Genomic DNA, 16379 nt, shown 5'->3' with positions numbered 1-16379 from the left:
AGCTCAAAGATGAGGGGTCATCATAGGAAGCTGAAGGGAGGTAAATTTAAAAAGAAAGTGAGAAAATACCTTTTCACTGAAAAGGTGGTGGACACCTGGAACAATTTCCAGTGGAGATTATGAGACAAAAATGACAAAATTCAAGTATGGACGGGATAGTCACAAAGTGACCTTAGTAATAGAGGGGCTGATGTAATAAGGTGCGCTGAAGTTGCCGCGGGTTTGTACGCACATGTACGTGCATTTTCCCATGCAAAGCCCTATATATGGATGTAATAAGGGTTTGGTGCGCGGGAATAAAGCATGTACGAACATGCTCACAGACAGGAAAATTAGTTCTTACCTGTTAATTTTCGTTCCTGTAGTACCACGGATCAGTCCAGACTGTGGGTTGAGCCTCCTTTCCAGCAGGTGGAGACAGACTAAAACTGAAAGGATATCCTATATGAGGACAGAGCCTATCCTGTAACCCTTCAGTATAACGAATATCAAAGCAGAAAATAACAAAACCAGAGTAGGATCAAGCAAGTAACCATAAAGCTCAATGGAGCAGATGTAGAACAATGTAATAGATATGGTATGACTAACCACTCTTGCATATACTTGGTGCTGGGCAACCAAGGCTTCCAGTGTATTTTCTCAGTATTCATGCACAAAAAAGATGTGTAGAAATCTACAAATCTACGAATCTGCAAGAGAAACAAGCTTCGAGAGGACAGAAAAAAGACAAACAGGGAAGGGCATCTGGACTGATCCATGGTACTACAGGAACAAAAATTAACAGGTAAGAACTCATTTTCCTTTCCCTGTACGTACCCGGATCAGTCCAGATTGTGGGATGTACCAAAGCTTCCCTAAACCGGGTGGGACCGAGACAGTCCCGCTCGAAGCACTTGTAGCCCAAAAGAACCAAGAAGCGGAGTTTGCACATCCAGACGGTAGTGTCGAGCAAAAGTATGGAAGGATGTCCAAGTGGCGGCACTGCAAATCTCCTGCGGAGAGACCGATTGTCCGCCCAGGAAGTAGTTTGAGAACGCAGTGAATGAGCCGTAAGGCCCTCGGGAACCGCCCGTCCTCGACAAAGAGAGGCCGAGGAGATTGCTTCCTTCAACCACCGCGCGATAGTGGTCTTAGAAGCCAGCATACCCCAAATGGGCCCACTCCAGAGGACAAAAGATGAACCAAGACCCGAAAGCCATGGGTAACCTGGAGATAGCGAAGTAGAACTCGTATAGTATCAAGTTTACGGAAATCGTCCCCAGTCGCAGGGGAAAATGCAGGGAGTTCTGCCGACAGGTTGACATGGAGGTTAGAAGAACCTTCACTAAGAAGGAAGGGCCCGTCACAAGGGATACCCTGGAATCGGAAAATTGCAAAACAAAAGGTTCCCGACAGGACAGCGCGTGGATCACCGAGATCCGACGAGCAGAAGAGATAGAGACCAGAAAACCACTCTTAAGCGTAATAGTTTTCAAGGTTGTGCGATGGAGAGGTTCGAACAGAGCCGCACAGAGGGCCCGACTGATCAGACTAAAACTCCCCGACGGGCAAGTGACCGAGAAGGTGGACGTAGATGCTTGACGCCTTTCAAGCACCAATCACATCTGGGTGGCCCATTCAGTGATGACATTCTACCCGACCCAGGAGAGAGCTGAGAAGGGAGAAGATCTTCTTGGGGAAGAGAGGACTAACAAGATCGGGGCGGAGAGCGCTGAGATATCCGACTCCGCACAAACAGCTTCAAACACATTCCAGATATGCGCGTACGCCAGGGAAGTCGACTGTTTCTGGGCCCGCCCAAGGTGAAGATGACCTCCTCCTAATAGCCCTTGCGCCTTAGGCGTCATCTTTCAAAAACCAGGCCGCTAGACAGGAGCGATCGGCCTGGTCGAAAAATACAGGTCCTCGACGAAGGAGCCGAGGAAAATGGCGTAGCCGTAGAGGTCCGTCCGGTGGTAGGTTCAGAAAATCCGCGTATCACGGCCTGCGCAGCCACTCTGGTGCTACCAGAACCACGGGACTCTGGTGGAGTTCCATTCTTCTGAGAACTTTCCCAACCAGGGGCCATGGGGGGGGGGGGGGGGGGAAACACGCACAGAAGGACGTCTGCCGGCCAAGGAGAGCCAAAGCATCTACGCCCTCCAAGCCGTGTTCCCTCCAGCGGCGGAAGAACCAATTTGCCTTGGCATTGCAAAGCGTCGCCATGAGGCCCAGGTGGTGGGGGACCACCTGTCGACGATGAGATTCATGGCTGCGTCAGAGAGTTCCCACTCCCCGGGATCGAGCGACTGACGACTGAGAAAATCGGCCTGAACATTCCCCTTGCCCACAATGTGGGAGGCCACCGGGCACTGTAGATGTCGCTCTGCCCCGGCGAAGAGACGGCTTGTTTCCAGGGCCATCAGCGGACTGCAGGCGCCTCCTTGGCGATTGACAAGCCACAGTGGAGGAGCTGTCGGACAAGACTCGTATCGCCTTGCCGCGGATGAGGGGGAGAAACTCCAGAAGAGCTAGAAACATCGCCTGAGCCTCCAACCGAATGATGTGCCAGCAAGAATGAGCTGCTGGTCAGATCCCCTGGGATACTGGGAGAGGCAGACCGCACCTCAGCCCGAGAGACTGGCGTCCGTGGTTACTATCGTCCACTGAGGGACTTGGAGAGGCTTTCCCTGTAGCAAATGAGGAAGGGAAAGCCACCACTGCAAGTCGGCGATGGTAAGGCCCAAAAAACGGGAGGACTGTGTGAAACTGTTCCAACACTGTCTGCCAACGGGACAGCAAAGCTTTCTGGAACAGTAGCATATGAGCAAAAGCCCAAGGGACAAGGTCAACAGAAGGCAAGGGGCCCGAGACCTGCAGGCAGACACAGGCCGCCGGAGAAGGCAGCAAGACCCGACTCTGAAACCGGCCGATCAACTCGAGAGCCCGCGCACGAGGCAAGAAGACCTTGCCCACCCGGTTGTCGAGGTGGGCTCCCAGGAACCATAACTCCTGGCAGGGCTGAAAGTAGCTCTTGGAGAAATTCAGTATGCACCCAAGAGACGTGAGGAGAGGTAACACGCGATCCACCGCCTGCCGGCAAGAGCCTCCACCTTGGCCCTGACAAGCCAGACGTCCCGGTAGGAGTGAACAAGGATCCCTTTCCGGCGGAGAGTAGCTGCCACCACCACCATGACTTTGGTGAAGGCGCGAGGTGCCGTCGCGAGACCAAAGGGAAGCGCCCTGAACTGGAAGTCCCGGTGGAGGATGTGAACGCGAAGAGACTACGGTAGCCATGATGAATCGGAATATGGAAACACGCCTCTGTCAAAGCAAGTGAAGCAAGGAACTCTCCGGGGCGAAATGGCACGAGGTCCACTCGCAGAGTTTTCATGTGGAAAGCGGGATCTTGAGGGCCCGGTTAACTCTTGTGAGGTCTAAGATCAGACAAAGACCCGTCCTGTTAGGGAACGACGAAGTAAATAGAATACTGGCCTGCAGCAAGTTTGCTGTCTGGAACCGGGACCACCACGCCCAGACACAGGGGCCAGGCTGGGGTTTGCTCCACCGCTTGCCGCTGGGACTGACCGCACAGGGAAATAGAAAAAGGATCTTGAGAATCTCGAACAAAGCGAAGGTGTACCCGTCTCTGAGGACGTCGAGGACCCACTGGTCCGACATGAATTTGACCCATGCCACGAAAAACAGGGAGAGTCGACCGCCTAGGAAGGGGACCGAGGAAAGAGTCAAGTGAACTTCATTGTGTGGTAGGCGTAAGGATGGAGCGCGTGGGCTGGCCCTCATGAAAGGGATGGTGCCCACGGAAAGGCTGTGACCAAGACTGCGAGCAAGATGGAAAAAACCCCCTGAGGAGTCACCTGCCCGCGTGGGGTATACTGTCTCTGGCCCAGATAACATGGACAAGAGGGTGTAAAGGAATGGGATGGTTTCGGACGGTCCTTCGGAAGCCTATGGCCCTTACTTTCCCCCAAGGAATCCATAGTTTCTCAAGGCCCTTGCCAAGGAGCAGCTTACCTTTGAATAGCAACGTGCCCAACCGGGCTTTGGAGGATGGATTGACTAACCAATGGCACAGCCAGAGGAGCTGTTTGGCGGACCTCGCCGTAGCCATCGCTTTTGCCTGGACTTGGAGAAGGTCTTAAGCGCAGCCTCTGCCCACAGGGGGTCCCGGGTGCAGGGCAACTTTGAACCCACCTGAGACCTGCCTGCAGCATGAGACTGCTGCAAATAGGCGCACGCACCCCCAGCGCCAGGACATCAAAAATGCGCATCACATGAGCCTTGAGCTTGCGGACCTGTGCGGCTTTAAAAGCTGGGAAACCCTCCTGTATTGTGATCGCATAAGTAGTCCCCGGAGGGATTATTGTCTTGTTTTGTTTTTTTTTTTTAATCTAAGCATACCTCCGGGAGGGGGAGCTTATCTAGTGCACGGCCCGCCTAGAGTCCCGACTCGGGAGCGTTCCATTCCCGCAGGCGCTACAACTTGTGAGTGGGATGAGAGGGGAAGGCGATTGCTGGATCCCTGATTCCCGCCAAGACCGGGTCGTAAGGGGTGGAAGGGTATCCTCTGCATCCGGATTACGGCAGGATCCGGGGGTACCGGATCCACCGGGAGGTCGGGGGAGGGGCACTCCTGGGACCACCTGCGCCCCAAGAGACCCCGGGGGCTCCACAGCCGGTCTCACCGTCAACGGCACGGAGCGAGGAATTTTTTTTTTTGCCGGGGGGGGACGGGACACCTTCCTCCTCCTCCTGCAGGCTAGCTAAATAAAATCTTCGCAGGAAGAGGGCAAAATCAGATACAAAACGAGCCCTGGAAGTCCCGGGAGGGGGAGGGGAGGGAGAGGCAAGAGGGTGACAGAAAACCCAACCTGGGGGCTGAAATCGGGGGATAGCTGCAAAAAAAAAAAATCAGCCCCCCAGCCCCAGGGAGCTTCGAAAACGGAGCCGACAAAAAATCCAAAATGGCCACTGTTCCCGGGCTTTCCCGGCCTGGGCAAGCTCTGGGGAGTTGATCCCTGGCCTAAATTTGCCAGCCCTGCCGAGGAGGGACCTACCCCACCCGGCAGGGAGGCAGAGAAGAGGTCCCCTCGCAAAAAAACACGAAGGGGCTGGCAGAGAAGAGGCAGGCTGCCTGCCGCAGCAAAGAGAGAGCCGCTTTGAAGAAAAAAAGCTGCAGAGAAAACGTTTGATTGACAGCCTGGAGGCCTGGGGTGGAGCAGGGGGGAAACCTGCTGACTCCTGCCTGTCTGGCTGCCGGTTCAACCCAGGTGGGGAAGAAAGACACAGAATATTGGTCTGCTGCTGTAGGTAAGTATTAAGCACTGGGAGCACTTTTAAACTTAAGCCTGTTTCTGTGTCACTTTTTTTTTTTGTAAAGAAACTGAGCACAGCAGCGTAACATTAAGACCCTTCGGCAGCCAGAGGGGGGGAGACGAGCCCTGGACAGACTCAGTCCCCACACCTGGAAGCGGTAACAGACACAGGCTGTGCACTGCACAAGGGGCAAAGCCCCCCTGAGTCCGGCAAGAGCCAGGAGTGGGAGCCGTCTCCTGAAGAAAAAATCCACAACTTCCTGACTAAACTTTTTAACTTTATTTTAACAGGAAGAAAACAACTACAAAATCCCTACGGAATAAGTACTTGCTTGATCCCAGAAGGAAGGAAGAGAAAGAAGGCTGACTAGCCTAGATCAGGAGACCGAAGGGAGACGTGCTGCACCTGCTGGAGACAGACGAATACTGAAGGGTTGCAGGATAGGCTCTGTCCTCATATAGGACACCCTTTCAGTTTTAGTCTGTCTAGACCTGCTGGAAAGGAGGCTCAACCCACAGTCTGGACTGATCCAGGTATGTACAGGGAACTGCGGTTTTTCCTGTGCGAATGCATGCTAATGGCATGCAAACAAGGCGATTAGCTAATCATAGGCAATGCAGGGAGCCACACTAATGTTAGTGTGGGTTTTTTAATACGAGTTTTTTACCGCCATGCACAGGGCACGAGTTAAGTGTCAGCACCTACTTTGGGGACCTATGTCGGTGTCTGAGCATCCTGACCACCTAGCTGAGCGCCTATCTCAGTGTCTGAGTAGCCAGCTTAGCTTGGCGCTTTGCTGAGCGTCGGAACGGCCAGCTTAGGTAGATGCTTCTCTAGGCGTCTTTCTGGGCATCTGACGGTATACATTCGCACCCAAGTAAAGTGCCTAACCTTTCTTGCCTACCTATTGTTGCCACTTGGGCACTGAGCTAGGTGCTTACTTGGTTGTGAATGTATGCTGTTGGCCGCCCAGAAAGGCGCCTAGCTACCATTTCCACTCGGGCGTGACCAAGTAAGCATCTAGCTCATTGCCCGAGTGGCAACAATAGCTAGGCGCCTTTCTAGGCGCCCAATTGTGCAGATTTTTCTGTCATGAACAGAGCCTGAGCGGCCTGATAAGTGCCTGGCTGAGTGCCTATCTCGGCTTCAGAGTAGCCAGCTTTTCATGGTGTCTGAGGTAGGTGCTTCCCTGGGCGGACAGATACACAGCCAGAAGAGTGGCAAGATTGTTGTGAATTAACATCCATGAAAATATTTGCCCTGTTTTCTGCAGCACAGTTATTGGAAATATTTAAAAATACTTTCCAGGGTCATACTTTCACTTAATAGGGAGACCTGTTCGCTTGCTCGCTTGCTTTTATGCATGGATTATTGGCGTGGGTTTTGAGCGTGGATGCGGCCATAGGCCCTTACCATGCTTAGGTATGCACAGTTTTCTGTACGTGCGCGGATTTCTGCGTGCAAGTCATTTGCACAATTTGGTTTTTACATCCTGCGGAAGCGGCAGCTTCAGCCGCATGCGGGGATCAAAACCTGCGCACATAACGAGCACCTCTTATTTCATCAGCCCCAGAGTGAGGGAGAGAGCATAGCTTCAAGAAGATCTGGAACAACTGGGCAGACTGGGTGGACCAAATGATCCTTTTCTGCCAGCATCTTCTTTGTTTCTCTTTCTGTAATTCTAATGTCACCTCAGTAAGAGTGAGACAAACTCCCTCCACTCAGGTAGTTGGTTCAGATTGGAAAACAACACACGCTGGAGTGCCACAGATCCCTACAGAGAAACTGCACACTAGCAGAATACCTCACCTTGGCACACATGCAGAACACAGGCACAGTCACCAAATACAGACAAAATGACCACAATTTAGAAAGGGAACTCTGCAGAAAAAGCCAGACTCTGTATGCAGCGCAACACTGGAGCAATAGAAACAGAAATGCATTTCCTCCTGTGCTGTGCTGCATAATACAAAGATAGCAGAGATGCACATTTCCAAAAGCCGATAGGAAAATCAAAGACTTCCCACGGAAGAATGAGCTGAAAAAACAGGGGAAACAGTAGTTTATTGCAGCAAAATAGGTTGCATCCTGCCACCAGGCTAGAAACAGAGTAAGATCAGGGACAAGACAGAAAATCACCAAAACCTTGCAATTGTCTTTGCTGCCTTTATTATTTCTCTTCTGGCTTTTATTTTACAACTTAATGTATTACTTTGGCAACATTTGTACAAAGGGTCATGCCAATAGAGTTTCTTGAATCTGAAGAAAAGGGAAGGGGGCAAAAAGGTGGAGAGGTACTGAGATGAAAGAAAGAAAGAAACAGAAGCAGGGAGAGAAAAAGGAAAGGGAAAGGCAGACAGAAAAAGACAAATAGTGAGTCTGGGAAAGGGAAGCGAGAGAGGAGAGATGGATAGGGGTTTTGGGATGGCATGAGAGATGGAAAGAGGGTAGGGGGCATGATGCCTGAGAAAGGGATGAGAGAGAAGAATTGGATGGGGGGAGAAGGACTTGAGAGAAACAATGCCAGAGAAAGGGATGAGAAAGAGAAGAGATGGATGGGGGAGAGGGACTTGAAAGGAACAGAATGCCAGAGAAAGGGATAAGAAAGAGAAGAGATGGATGGGGGAGAGGGACTTGAAAGGAACAGAATGCCAGAGAAAGGGATGAGAAAGAGAAGAGATGGATGGGAGAGAGGGACTTGAGAGAAACAGAATGCCAGAGAAAGGGATGAGAAAGAGAAGAGATGGATGGGGGAGAGGGACTTGAGAGAAACAGAATGCCAGAGAAAAAAAGAAATGAATGGGGTTTAGGTGAGAGGAACAATGTATCCGAGAAAGGGAGAGAAGCGATGGATAGAGGACAGGGGCAAGAAAGGAATAGGGTTCCTGAGAAAGGAATGAGAGAGAGAAGAGATGGATGGTGGGGAGAGGGACTTGAGATGAACAGTTACTGAGAAAGGGATAAGAAAGTGAAGAGATGCAAAGGGGAATGAAACATTTAAGGGCCAATTTTTGTTAAAACTACAGCAGGGCTTCCCAAACCTATTTATTTTATTTATTTATTTATTTAACATTTTTTATATACCGAGGTTCTAGAGACAGAATCACTAAGCACTTCGGTTTACAGAGAACAATTGAAATGACTGAAAGTGAGTCTTACAGAGAACAAGGAAATGAATAACTGGGATGTTACTCAATTTAAAACTCATTATGATATAGAAACCTTAAATAACAGAATCAACAATATAAGAATGGTAGTCAAACATGTAACAGTTGATTAAAATGATTAGAGTAATATGTGATTAAATCTGAGGTTGTTTGGTCGTGAAAAACATAATAAACTGAGACAGGGAGGATAGGATGGATTAAGTCCAATTAATCGTAGGCAAGGGTGAAGAGCCAAGTCTTGAGTCTTTTTTTGAAAGTAATTGGGCATTGTTCAAGTCTAAGGTCTGAAGGAAGAGAGTTCCAATGATTCGGGCCAACTGTGGAGAAGGCTCTTTTATTTGAAAATGATTTAATTGGAGGTGTTTTTAGAGAGCCTTGTTGGGCAGCTCTCAATGGATGGGAAGATGAATATAGTTGTAAAGGGATCCGGAGGTCAAGAGGGGAGTTTTTGTAGATGGATTTGTGGATGATTGAACAAGTTTTGTAGAAAATTCTATATTCTATAGGGAGCCAGTGAAGATTCTTTAAAACTGGAGTGATGTGGTCCCTTTTTTTTGATTTTGTAAGAATCCAAGCTGTGGCATTCTGTAGCATTTGAAGAGGTCTAAGGGATGTCGCTGGGAGACCAATTAAGAGGGCATTACAATAGTCAATCTTTGAAAAAATGATTGCTTGCAGAACTGATCTAAAATCACGGGGGTGAAGTAGAGGTCTGAGTCGTTTTAATACTTGAAGTTTGAAGAAACAGACCTTCACTGTGTTGCTGATGAAGCTTTTGAAATTGAGTTGGTTATCCATGATAACTCCTAAGTTTCTGACTATGGGAGAAAAAGAAGGTGATGGAATTGGTTGAGAGTTGGTAGTTGCCATTTTGGGTGATAAGGAGGAATTCAGTTTTGTTGGTGTTGAGAATTAAGCAGAGGTCAGCAAGAAGATTGGAGATGGAAGTAAAACATGAATTCCAAAAATGAAGAGTTTCTTGCAATGATTTGGTAATTGGAATGAGTATTTGGACATCATCCGCATATAGGTAGTGGGTTAGATTCAGATTAGATAATAATTGACAAAGAGGGAGTAAATAAATGTTAAATAAAGTTGGAGATAAGGAGGATCCTTGAGGGACTCCTAGAGTGGAGCAGATGGGTTGTGATTCATTATTGTTAATTTTGACTTTATAAAACCTGTCTTGGAGGAAGGATTTAAACCAACTGAGAGCGGTGTCTTTGATTCCAATCTCAGTTAGTCGGTTAAGGAGGATCTCATGGTTAACAGTGTCGAATGCCGCTGATAAATCAAGGAGGATAAGGAGGCAAGGTTGTTTTTTCTCACGGTTGAAAAGAATGTTGTCAGCTAGAGAAATTAGTAAGGATTCTGTGCTACGGTTTTTGCGGAAGCCAAATTGTGAAGTAGTGAGAATGTTGTTGTCATTTAGGAAATCTGAGAGTTGATGGTTTACTATTCTTTCGAGGATTTTGGCAATAAAAGGGAGATTTGCTATTGGACGGAAGTTTGCTAAATTTTCAGGAGATAGATTAGGTTTTTTTAAAAGAGGTTTCAGAATGGCGAGTTTGAGTGGGGTAGGCACTAAGCCCTGCATTAGGGAGGCATTGATGATTTGAGCGATTGGTTCCTGTGGACATGAATATGTATGAGATAAATTTGCATATCGTGGAGACTCAGCATATGCAAATGTATCTCATGCATATTCATTGTGGATATCGTGAAAACCTGACTGGCTGTGGCATCTCCAGGACAGGTTTGAAAATCCCTGACCTACAGTGTTGCAAAGTATATGGGGACCTTGCAGCTGGTTTTGAAAGAAATACACCCGGATAGTTTCCCTATACAAAGGGGCCGCGTCCTCTTCCACCTGCTGTTTCTGCAGGCAGCCAGTAATCTTGAAATCAACTCTGCATGTGCTGTTATCCTCCCTGATCTAAGGCTTCTTTTTAATCTAGCTAAAAGTACACACGCTATGAAGGACCGGCCACACATGTGAAGAGGACAGCGTTCAGCCACGGCAATCCACCTTAGTAAATGCCTTTGAATAATGTCATTAGAATAGTCAAGCAGGTAAACAAACTACTACTACTCAGAAAGACAGAGAGATACTGCATGAACAGGTAATTTATATTACTGATGACCATGAATACAATGTGAGGGCATTAACCAAATGTGTTTTCCTCTCTCTCATTCTCTCTGTCCTCCTTCGTCCCTCCTGTTCTCTTAGCCTTTCTGCTCCCCCCTCTCTCTTCGGACCGGTATTCTCTTCAGTGATTCCCCCTGGGATGTGTCTAATGGGATAGTAAATGGCTTTCTGCAGGTTCCCCCTGGATGCTCCTGAATGTGCAGGGCTGCTCCTGGGGCCTCATTTTCATGCACAATAGCTTAATCTGATTTGCTGTGGGGACTACACTATCAGAGCTGCTTCAGCAAGCAGCAGGAAGGAGAAATCACATCCACTGACAGTGCATATTAATAAGTGACTGCCACTGCAAGAGAAGGTGAAATATTCCCACCCTCCCCCTTAATTACCATTTGTTGGTGAAGCTGTCAAACTCCAAACTTTAAAGCTGGAAGTGCCTGTAGTGAGCCTGCCTTAAACAATAAAGAGATAGCACGGAGGGCAGACATAACAGTTGTGGTGAAGAGAGGGAGTGGGGCACCGTGTATGCCATGTGCAGAATGAGGTCTGGCTGCTGTTGCTGGTGGGAATATTTGTCTGCCTTCACCGATGTGATGTCTCGTGCGAATGTCGGTATAGAAAAATGTTAAATAAATAAAATAAATAAATAAATGAGCACCAGGTAAGTAGCTTGGGGTTAGGTCAAATCTTCTGTATAACTAAAGTTCCACTTAGGTTCAAGCTTTTGTTCCCCAGGAAAGAATGCACCAGCAGAGCAAGGCTCAGAGGGGTAGTTGTTGCCTGGAATCATCTATCAGCAGAAAGGATTGTAACCCAAACAGCAACAGAATTTAAGCGTGCTTGGGACAGATACAGAGGGACATGGTAAGAGCAAGGCAGGGAAATGGCCAGAGATGGAGCAGATTCTGCAGTCACATGTAAGCAGGGTAATTGGACAAACTGGGCAGGTTCAGAGGTTTTTATCAGCCAGGAACTAGCATGTAACATTGCTATGGTTCTGTTTTACAATCCATGTGAAACCAGTCCGAGAATACTCTGGTTTCGTGTGTCAGTAAAGCAAATCAATTTCAATCAACAGAAAAGCAAAGAGATAAAAGGAATTAGAATACAAAAGTTTAAAAAAAAGACCCATTCAGAGAGAAAGGGATCCTTTAGCATCGGCTAAAATATAAAATAAAAGATCAGAAGTGAGAGAGCAGATGCAGGAGGCTCAGTGACAATGCATACAGCATGTCAGTCTGTGGATTTCCGTCACTTGCGCTTAGCATGGGAGCATATTCGCTAAGACACAGTCTGATCTCATACAGCCTGTGCCTGTGGAATAATGAAAGCAGGGCCCAGCTCTTTCATTCCTTCATGGCTGCGGCTCCTCAGTTCCTTTGTGTTTCTCGGCTTCCATTAATCTTCCTGTATCTCCCTCCAGTGCACTGTATCCTAGGCTGGTTAAACAACTGATACATTATCCAAACCTTTCTTCTCGTCATATGACGGCGCTTTCAGTAGTGATCTCTCTCCTTTGTTTGGGGGGAAGCTGCTTAAACTTTGGATAGATGCCGCATGGCTTGCCCTCAGCCAGATTACACAATCCAAGTGTAAGCTGAGTCCTTCCATTTCTACTTGGACATGTGCACCATTACCAACTCTTCTTGTGGAAGCGCCAGGCACTCTCTCATTTGTCCAAAAAAGTGTCATTTTTTCACCCTCTCCTCTTTAAAACTCAATGTCCTCCCACACTCCACCTTAAGAGCCTTGACACATTGGCAAAACTGACAATTCAAAGTCACAGAGATAAATGAGAAGCAGAATAGTGCACTATTATGATTCAGTTTAACAGATATCAATAAACCTTGCTGGTAAGAAATAAAAACTGAAGTTGAAGACAAAATAGCCTCTCCTGCTGGACAGCAGCTACCTGCAGGCCTTGGAGTCTCTGGCGTGACTGTGCTCGTACATTACAGCTACCTGCAGGCCTTGCAGTCTCTGGCGTGACTGTGCTCGTACATTACAGCTACCTGCAGGCCTTGGAGTCTCTGGCGTGACTGTGCTCATACATTACAGCTACCTGCAGGCCTTGCAGTCTCTGGCGTGACTGTGCTCGTACATTACAGTGTGCCCTGACTGAGGTGCTGCTAGGGGTTGCCATATGGAAGATCTGGGTTTGACTGGGGAGACTGCACAGGAAACATTCACAGCCCCTGGCTGGTGGGAATCTCAGCCATCACTCGGTGCACAGACTCAGGGTCGTTTTAGTTGTGCTCCTCAGGAGGCCGTGGTCAAGGAAAGTTGCTGTGATGAGTGGGCTCAGTTGGGAGGGGATTAAATAAGAATAGGGGACTCTTCCTTACCCCTCCCCCTGGACATCTGAAAATGAAGGCTCATGAAGCTGTAGCCCCAGAAGAGTCCAGTCCAAAGGAGCAGGAGAAAGCTACCAGGTAAAAGAGCCAACAAAAAGAAATAGCTAAATTGCCTCAGGGAAGAAGCCAGACCTGATGGATGGAGGTTGGCATTTTGAGGGGGAGTAACAAGAGACTGCCTTACCGTCCATGTCAAGCCGCTGTATGATCACTTCCAGCTCCACCTCATTGGGCATGTAACCCAAGGACCTCATGGCTGTACCCAGCTCTTGCTTGGAGATGAAGCCGTTCCCATCACGGTCAAACACCTTGAAGGCCTCACGGATCTCTGTGGGAAGGAAGAAGAACTGGAATAAAGACAGCTGCTGCAGTGTAGGAGGATGAGCAGAGGACTCTAGTGCAGACACCCTCATTACAATGGCTCTTATTTGCTCCCTTCTAGCATTGGCCTTCATAGACCTTGCTTTATTGCAGGAATTCTTAGCTTTTGAAAGGTACAAAATTTCACATATGAAAATGATAGAATCCGAAACAACTTTGGTCGCAAGTCTTCGTATGGTTGTGTTTTCTTTCACTGTGTCTCCATGGTCTATGGGAGGGAAATGCGATATCTAGTAACACAGAAAGGTTAATTGCATAGTGCATTCATGCCGTCTGATTTTCTACTGCTTTGTTTTGGAAAAAAGTTTCCTAAATTTGAGGCCTGGAAGTGACAGATCCATGAGAAAGTGACCACAGAGAGACCTACTTTTGTGCTTAAAGCAAATCAAATCAGAATACTGGAACTTCTTCTGGTCCTGCGATGATGTTCTCTAATGTATCTGATTTTTCCTTTCTGATTGACCGCTTTGTACTTATTACTGTTATGTCAAACGTCTTTAAAATGACCAAGTAGAATGACTTACAGTACCTTCAGTGACTGAACTGAACCTCCATAAGGAAACGGTTGTGATTGTGTGACTGCTACTTCTCCATAATGAAAAATACATGACATGAATGCCAAGCACACTTGTTCAGTGCATCAGCTTACCACTTCTGGACAGCCAGGGTCAAATTTAACTGAGGTCATTTGAGAAATGAATTTGGTGCTGTCACTGTCGCAGTCTGGTCCTTACTCTCTACTTGCCCATGTCATAAAACTGCCACATTATTAAACTCCATTGTAAATCTATGCACAAGATGAACCATGACTAAGATAACGGGCTGCTACAGGTCAGGAATTAGCTGCTTGGGCAGAGGTGGAGGAAGGACCTTGCTACTGGAGTAAGAAGTAGTGCAAGGTAGAACGAAGGTGCAGAAGCACAGTTGTGTGTAAGCCTAGTTCTACTGCTCCAGGCCAGGATCCTTCTCAGTGTTCAGTCCAGCATGGCACAGATCCTTCTGCTAGTTAGCTGGATGACAACCTCTCCTCACACTACTGTTACGAATCCTGAGAAAGAGGGGTTATTTCCCAAATGTTCCCACCATAGAGTTCCCTGCTGCTAGTTATATGGAGATGCATAGCTCCTCCTGTCTGCTGTTTAAATCTCTTCCTCAGCTCCCTCCTACTTCACCTGCATTTATCTCTGCATTAATAATCTCTCTCTCTCTCTCTCGTCCCATTAAATCTCTCTTTCTTCCTGCCTGCTTCACTCTCTCTCTCCTGGCACTCTCATCTCTACCTCCATTTCATTTGCATCTCATTTTGCTTACCTGTCTCTCTTCCTCTTCTTTCACTCTAATCCTCTCTTGGTCTTTTTCGTGCCTTTTATTCTCTCTGTGTTCTTTGGTTTCCATTTCTGTATAAGAAATTCCTTGCCCTCCCACCCCCCATATCACAGCACATTTTACCCCCTCCTCCTCGTCTTTGCAAGATCTGAGCACACCATAGCTAGCTAGCAATGGGAAATGCAGATATAAAACTCTGCACTGAGCCTTTTTCCCAGAATGCTGTCTGTGATCTTTAAGTACTTTACATCCTACACGCTGAGCATGCAGAAACTCCCTGCATAGGAACCTCCAGCTCCTCACTCTATTACAGAAATTCATGATCATTTGCAAACGTGACAATAGCAGAGGAGGGGGCTGTGGTCCAGGTCTGTCCTGGAAAGCACCCTGTTCCCTGTTTGCACCTTCAAAATCTGAGCAAGCTGGCAGGGATGTACAGGCACAGACAGTGCTCACCCTGAGTCATAACTCCCCTCAATTACAGTTTCCATCACTGTAAATGTCCATCAGGACAATGTGATCATAAATAAATAAACAGCAAACCTTATGCTATATCACAGCCCAGCACCTATGAATCTCAACATTGAGATATGACTGCATTACTCCCGTTATATCACAGCAACCAGGAAACCCCAGCATTGAGACATGACTGCCTTACTTCTCTTATATCACAACACAGCACCCAGAAACGCCCGGCACTAAGACATGACTGCATTATTCCTGTTATATCACAGCAGCCAGGAATCCCCAGCACTGAAATATGATTGCATTACTCCCGTTCTATCTCAGCAGCCAGGAAACCCCAGCATTGAGACATGACTTCCTTACTCCTGTTATATCTCAGCACCCAGGAAACCCCAGCTGTGAGAGATGACTGCATCACTTTTGTTATATATCAGGACCCAGGAACCCTCAGCACTGTAACATATTACTTCTCTTCTATCATAATACAGCACCTAGAAACCCCCGGCACTGAGACATGACTGCATTACTCCTGTTCACAACACAATATCCAGGAAACCGCAATATATATATATATATATATATATGTGTGTGTGTGTGTGACTGCATTACTCAGTCACTCGGGAATCCCCAGTGCAGAGAAATGACTGCATTATTCCTGTTATGTTACAGGATCCAGCAAGAACCAGTACTGTGACATGACTGCAGTACTCTTGTTATATCACAGCACCCAGGAACTCCCAGCACTGAGACATAACTGCATTACTGCTGTTATATCACAACACTGGATCCAGGAACCCCCAGCACTGAGATATGACTGCATTGCTACTGTTATATCACTGGACCCAGGAATCCACAATAATGAATCATGCCTGCATTCCTCCTGTTGTATTACAGCACCCAGGAACTCCCAGATGTGAGAGATGACTGCATTACTTCTTTTATATCTTAGGATCCAGGAACCACCAGCACTGTGACTAGACTGCATGACTCTTGTTATATTACAAGACCCAGGTACCCCCAACACTGAGACATAACTGCATTACTCCTGTTATATCACAGGACCCAGGAATCCTCAGCAGTAAGTCATGACTGCATTACTGCTGTTTCACAGGACCCAGAAATCCCCAGTGCTGAGCCATGACTGCATTACTGCTGTTGTATTGCAGCACAGGAGCCAGGAATTCACAGTGCTGAACTTCTATGGCAATGACAGCCTAGGATAGT

The 16379-nt window shown here is 47.6% G+C and overlaps 1 protein-coding gene across 1 annotated transcript in view; it reads right to left on the bottom strand.

The window, feature by feature from the left end:
- Positions 1–16379, bottom strand: part of CABP7 (calcium binding protein 7) — a 57763-nt gene that overhangs the window by 18431 nt on the left and 22953 nt on the right. The window contains exon 2 of the mRNA XM_029571206.1: positions 13168–13348. Coding sequence (XP_029427066.1) covers positions 13168–13348 — 181 coding nt within the window. The remainder of the gene's footprint in view (positions 1–13167; positions 13349–16379) is intronic.

This window comes from Rhinatrema bivittatum, chromosome 11 (assembly GCF_901001135.1).
Source record: "Rhinatrema bivittatum chromosome 11, aRhiBiv1.1, whole genome shotgun sequence".
NCBI classification, from domain to species: Eukaryota; Metazoa; Chordata; class Amphibia; order Gymnophiona; family Rhinatrematidae; genus Rhinatrema; species Rhinatrema bivittatum.
Note: the sequence above shows the minus strand (reverse complement) of the source record. Positions and strands in the feature narration are given on the sequence as shown.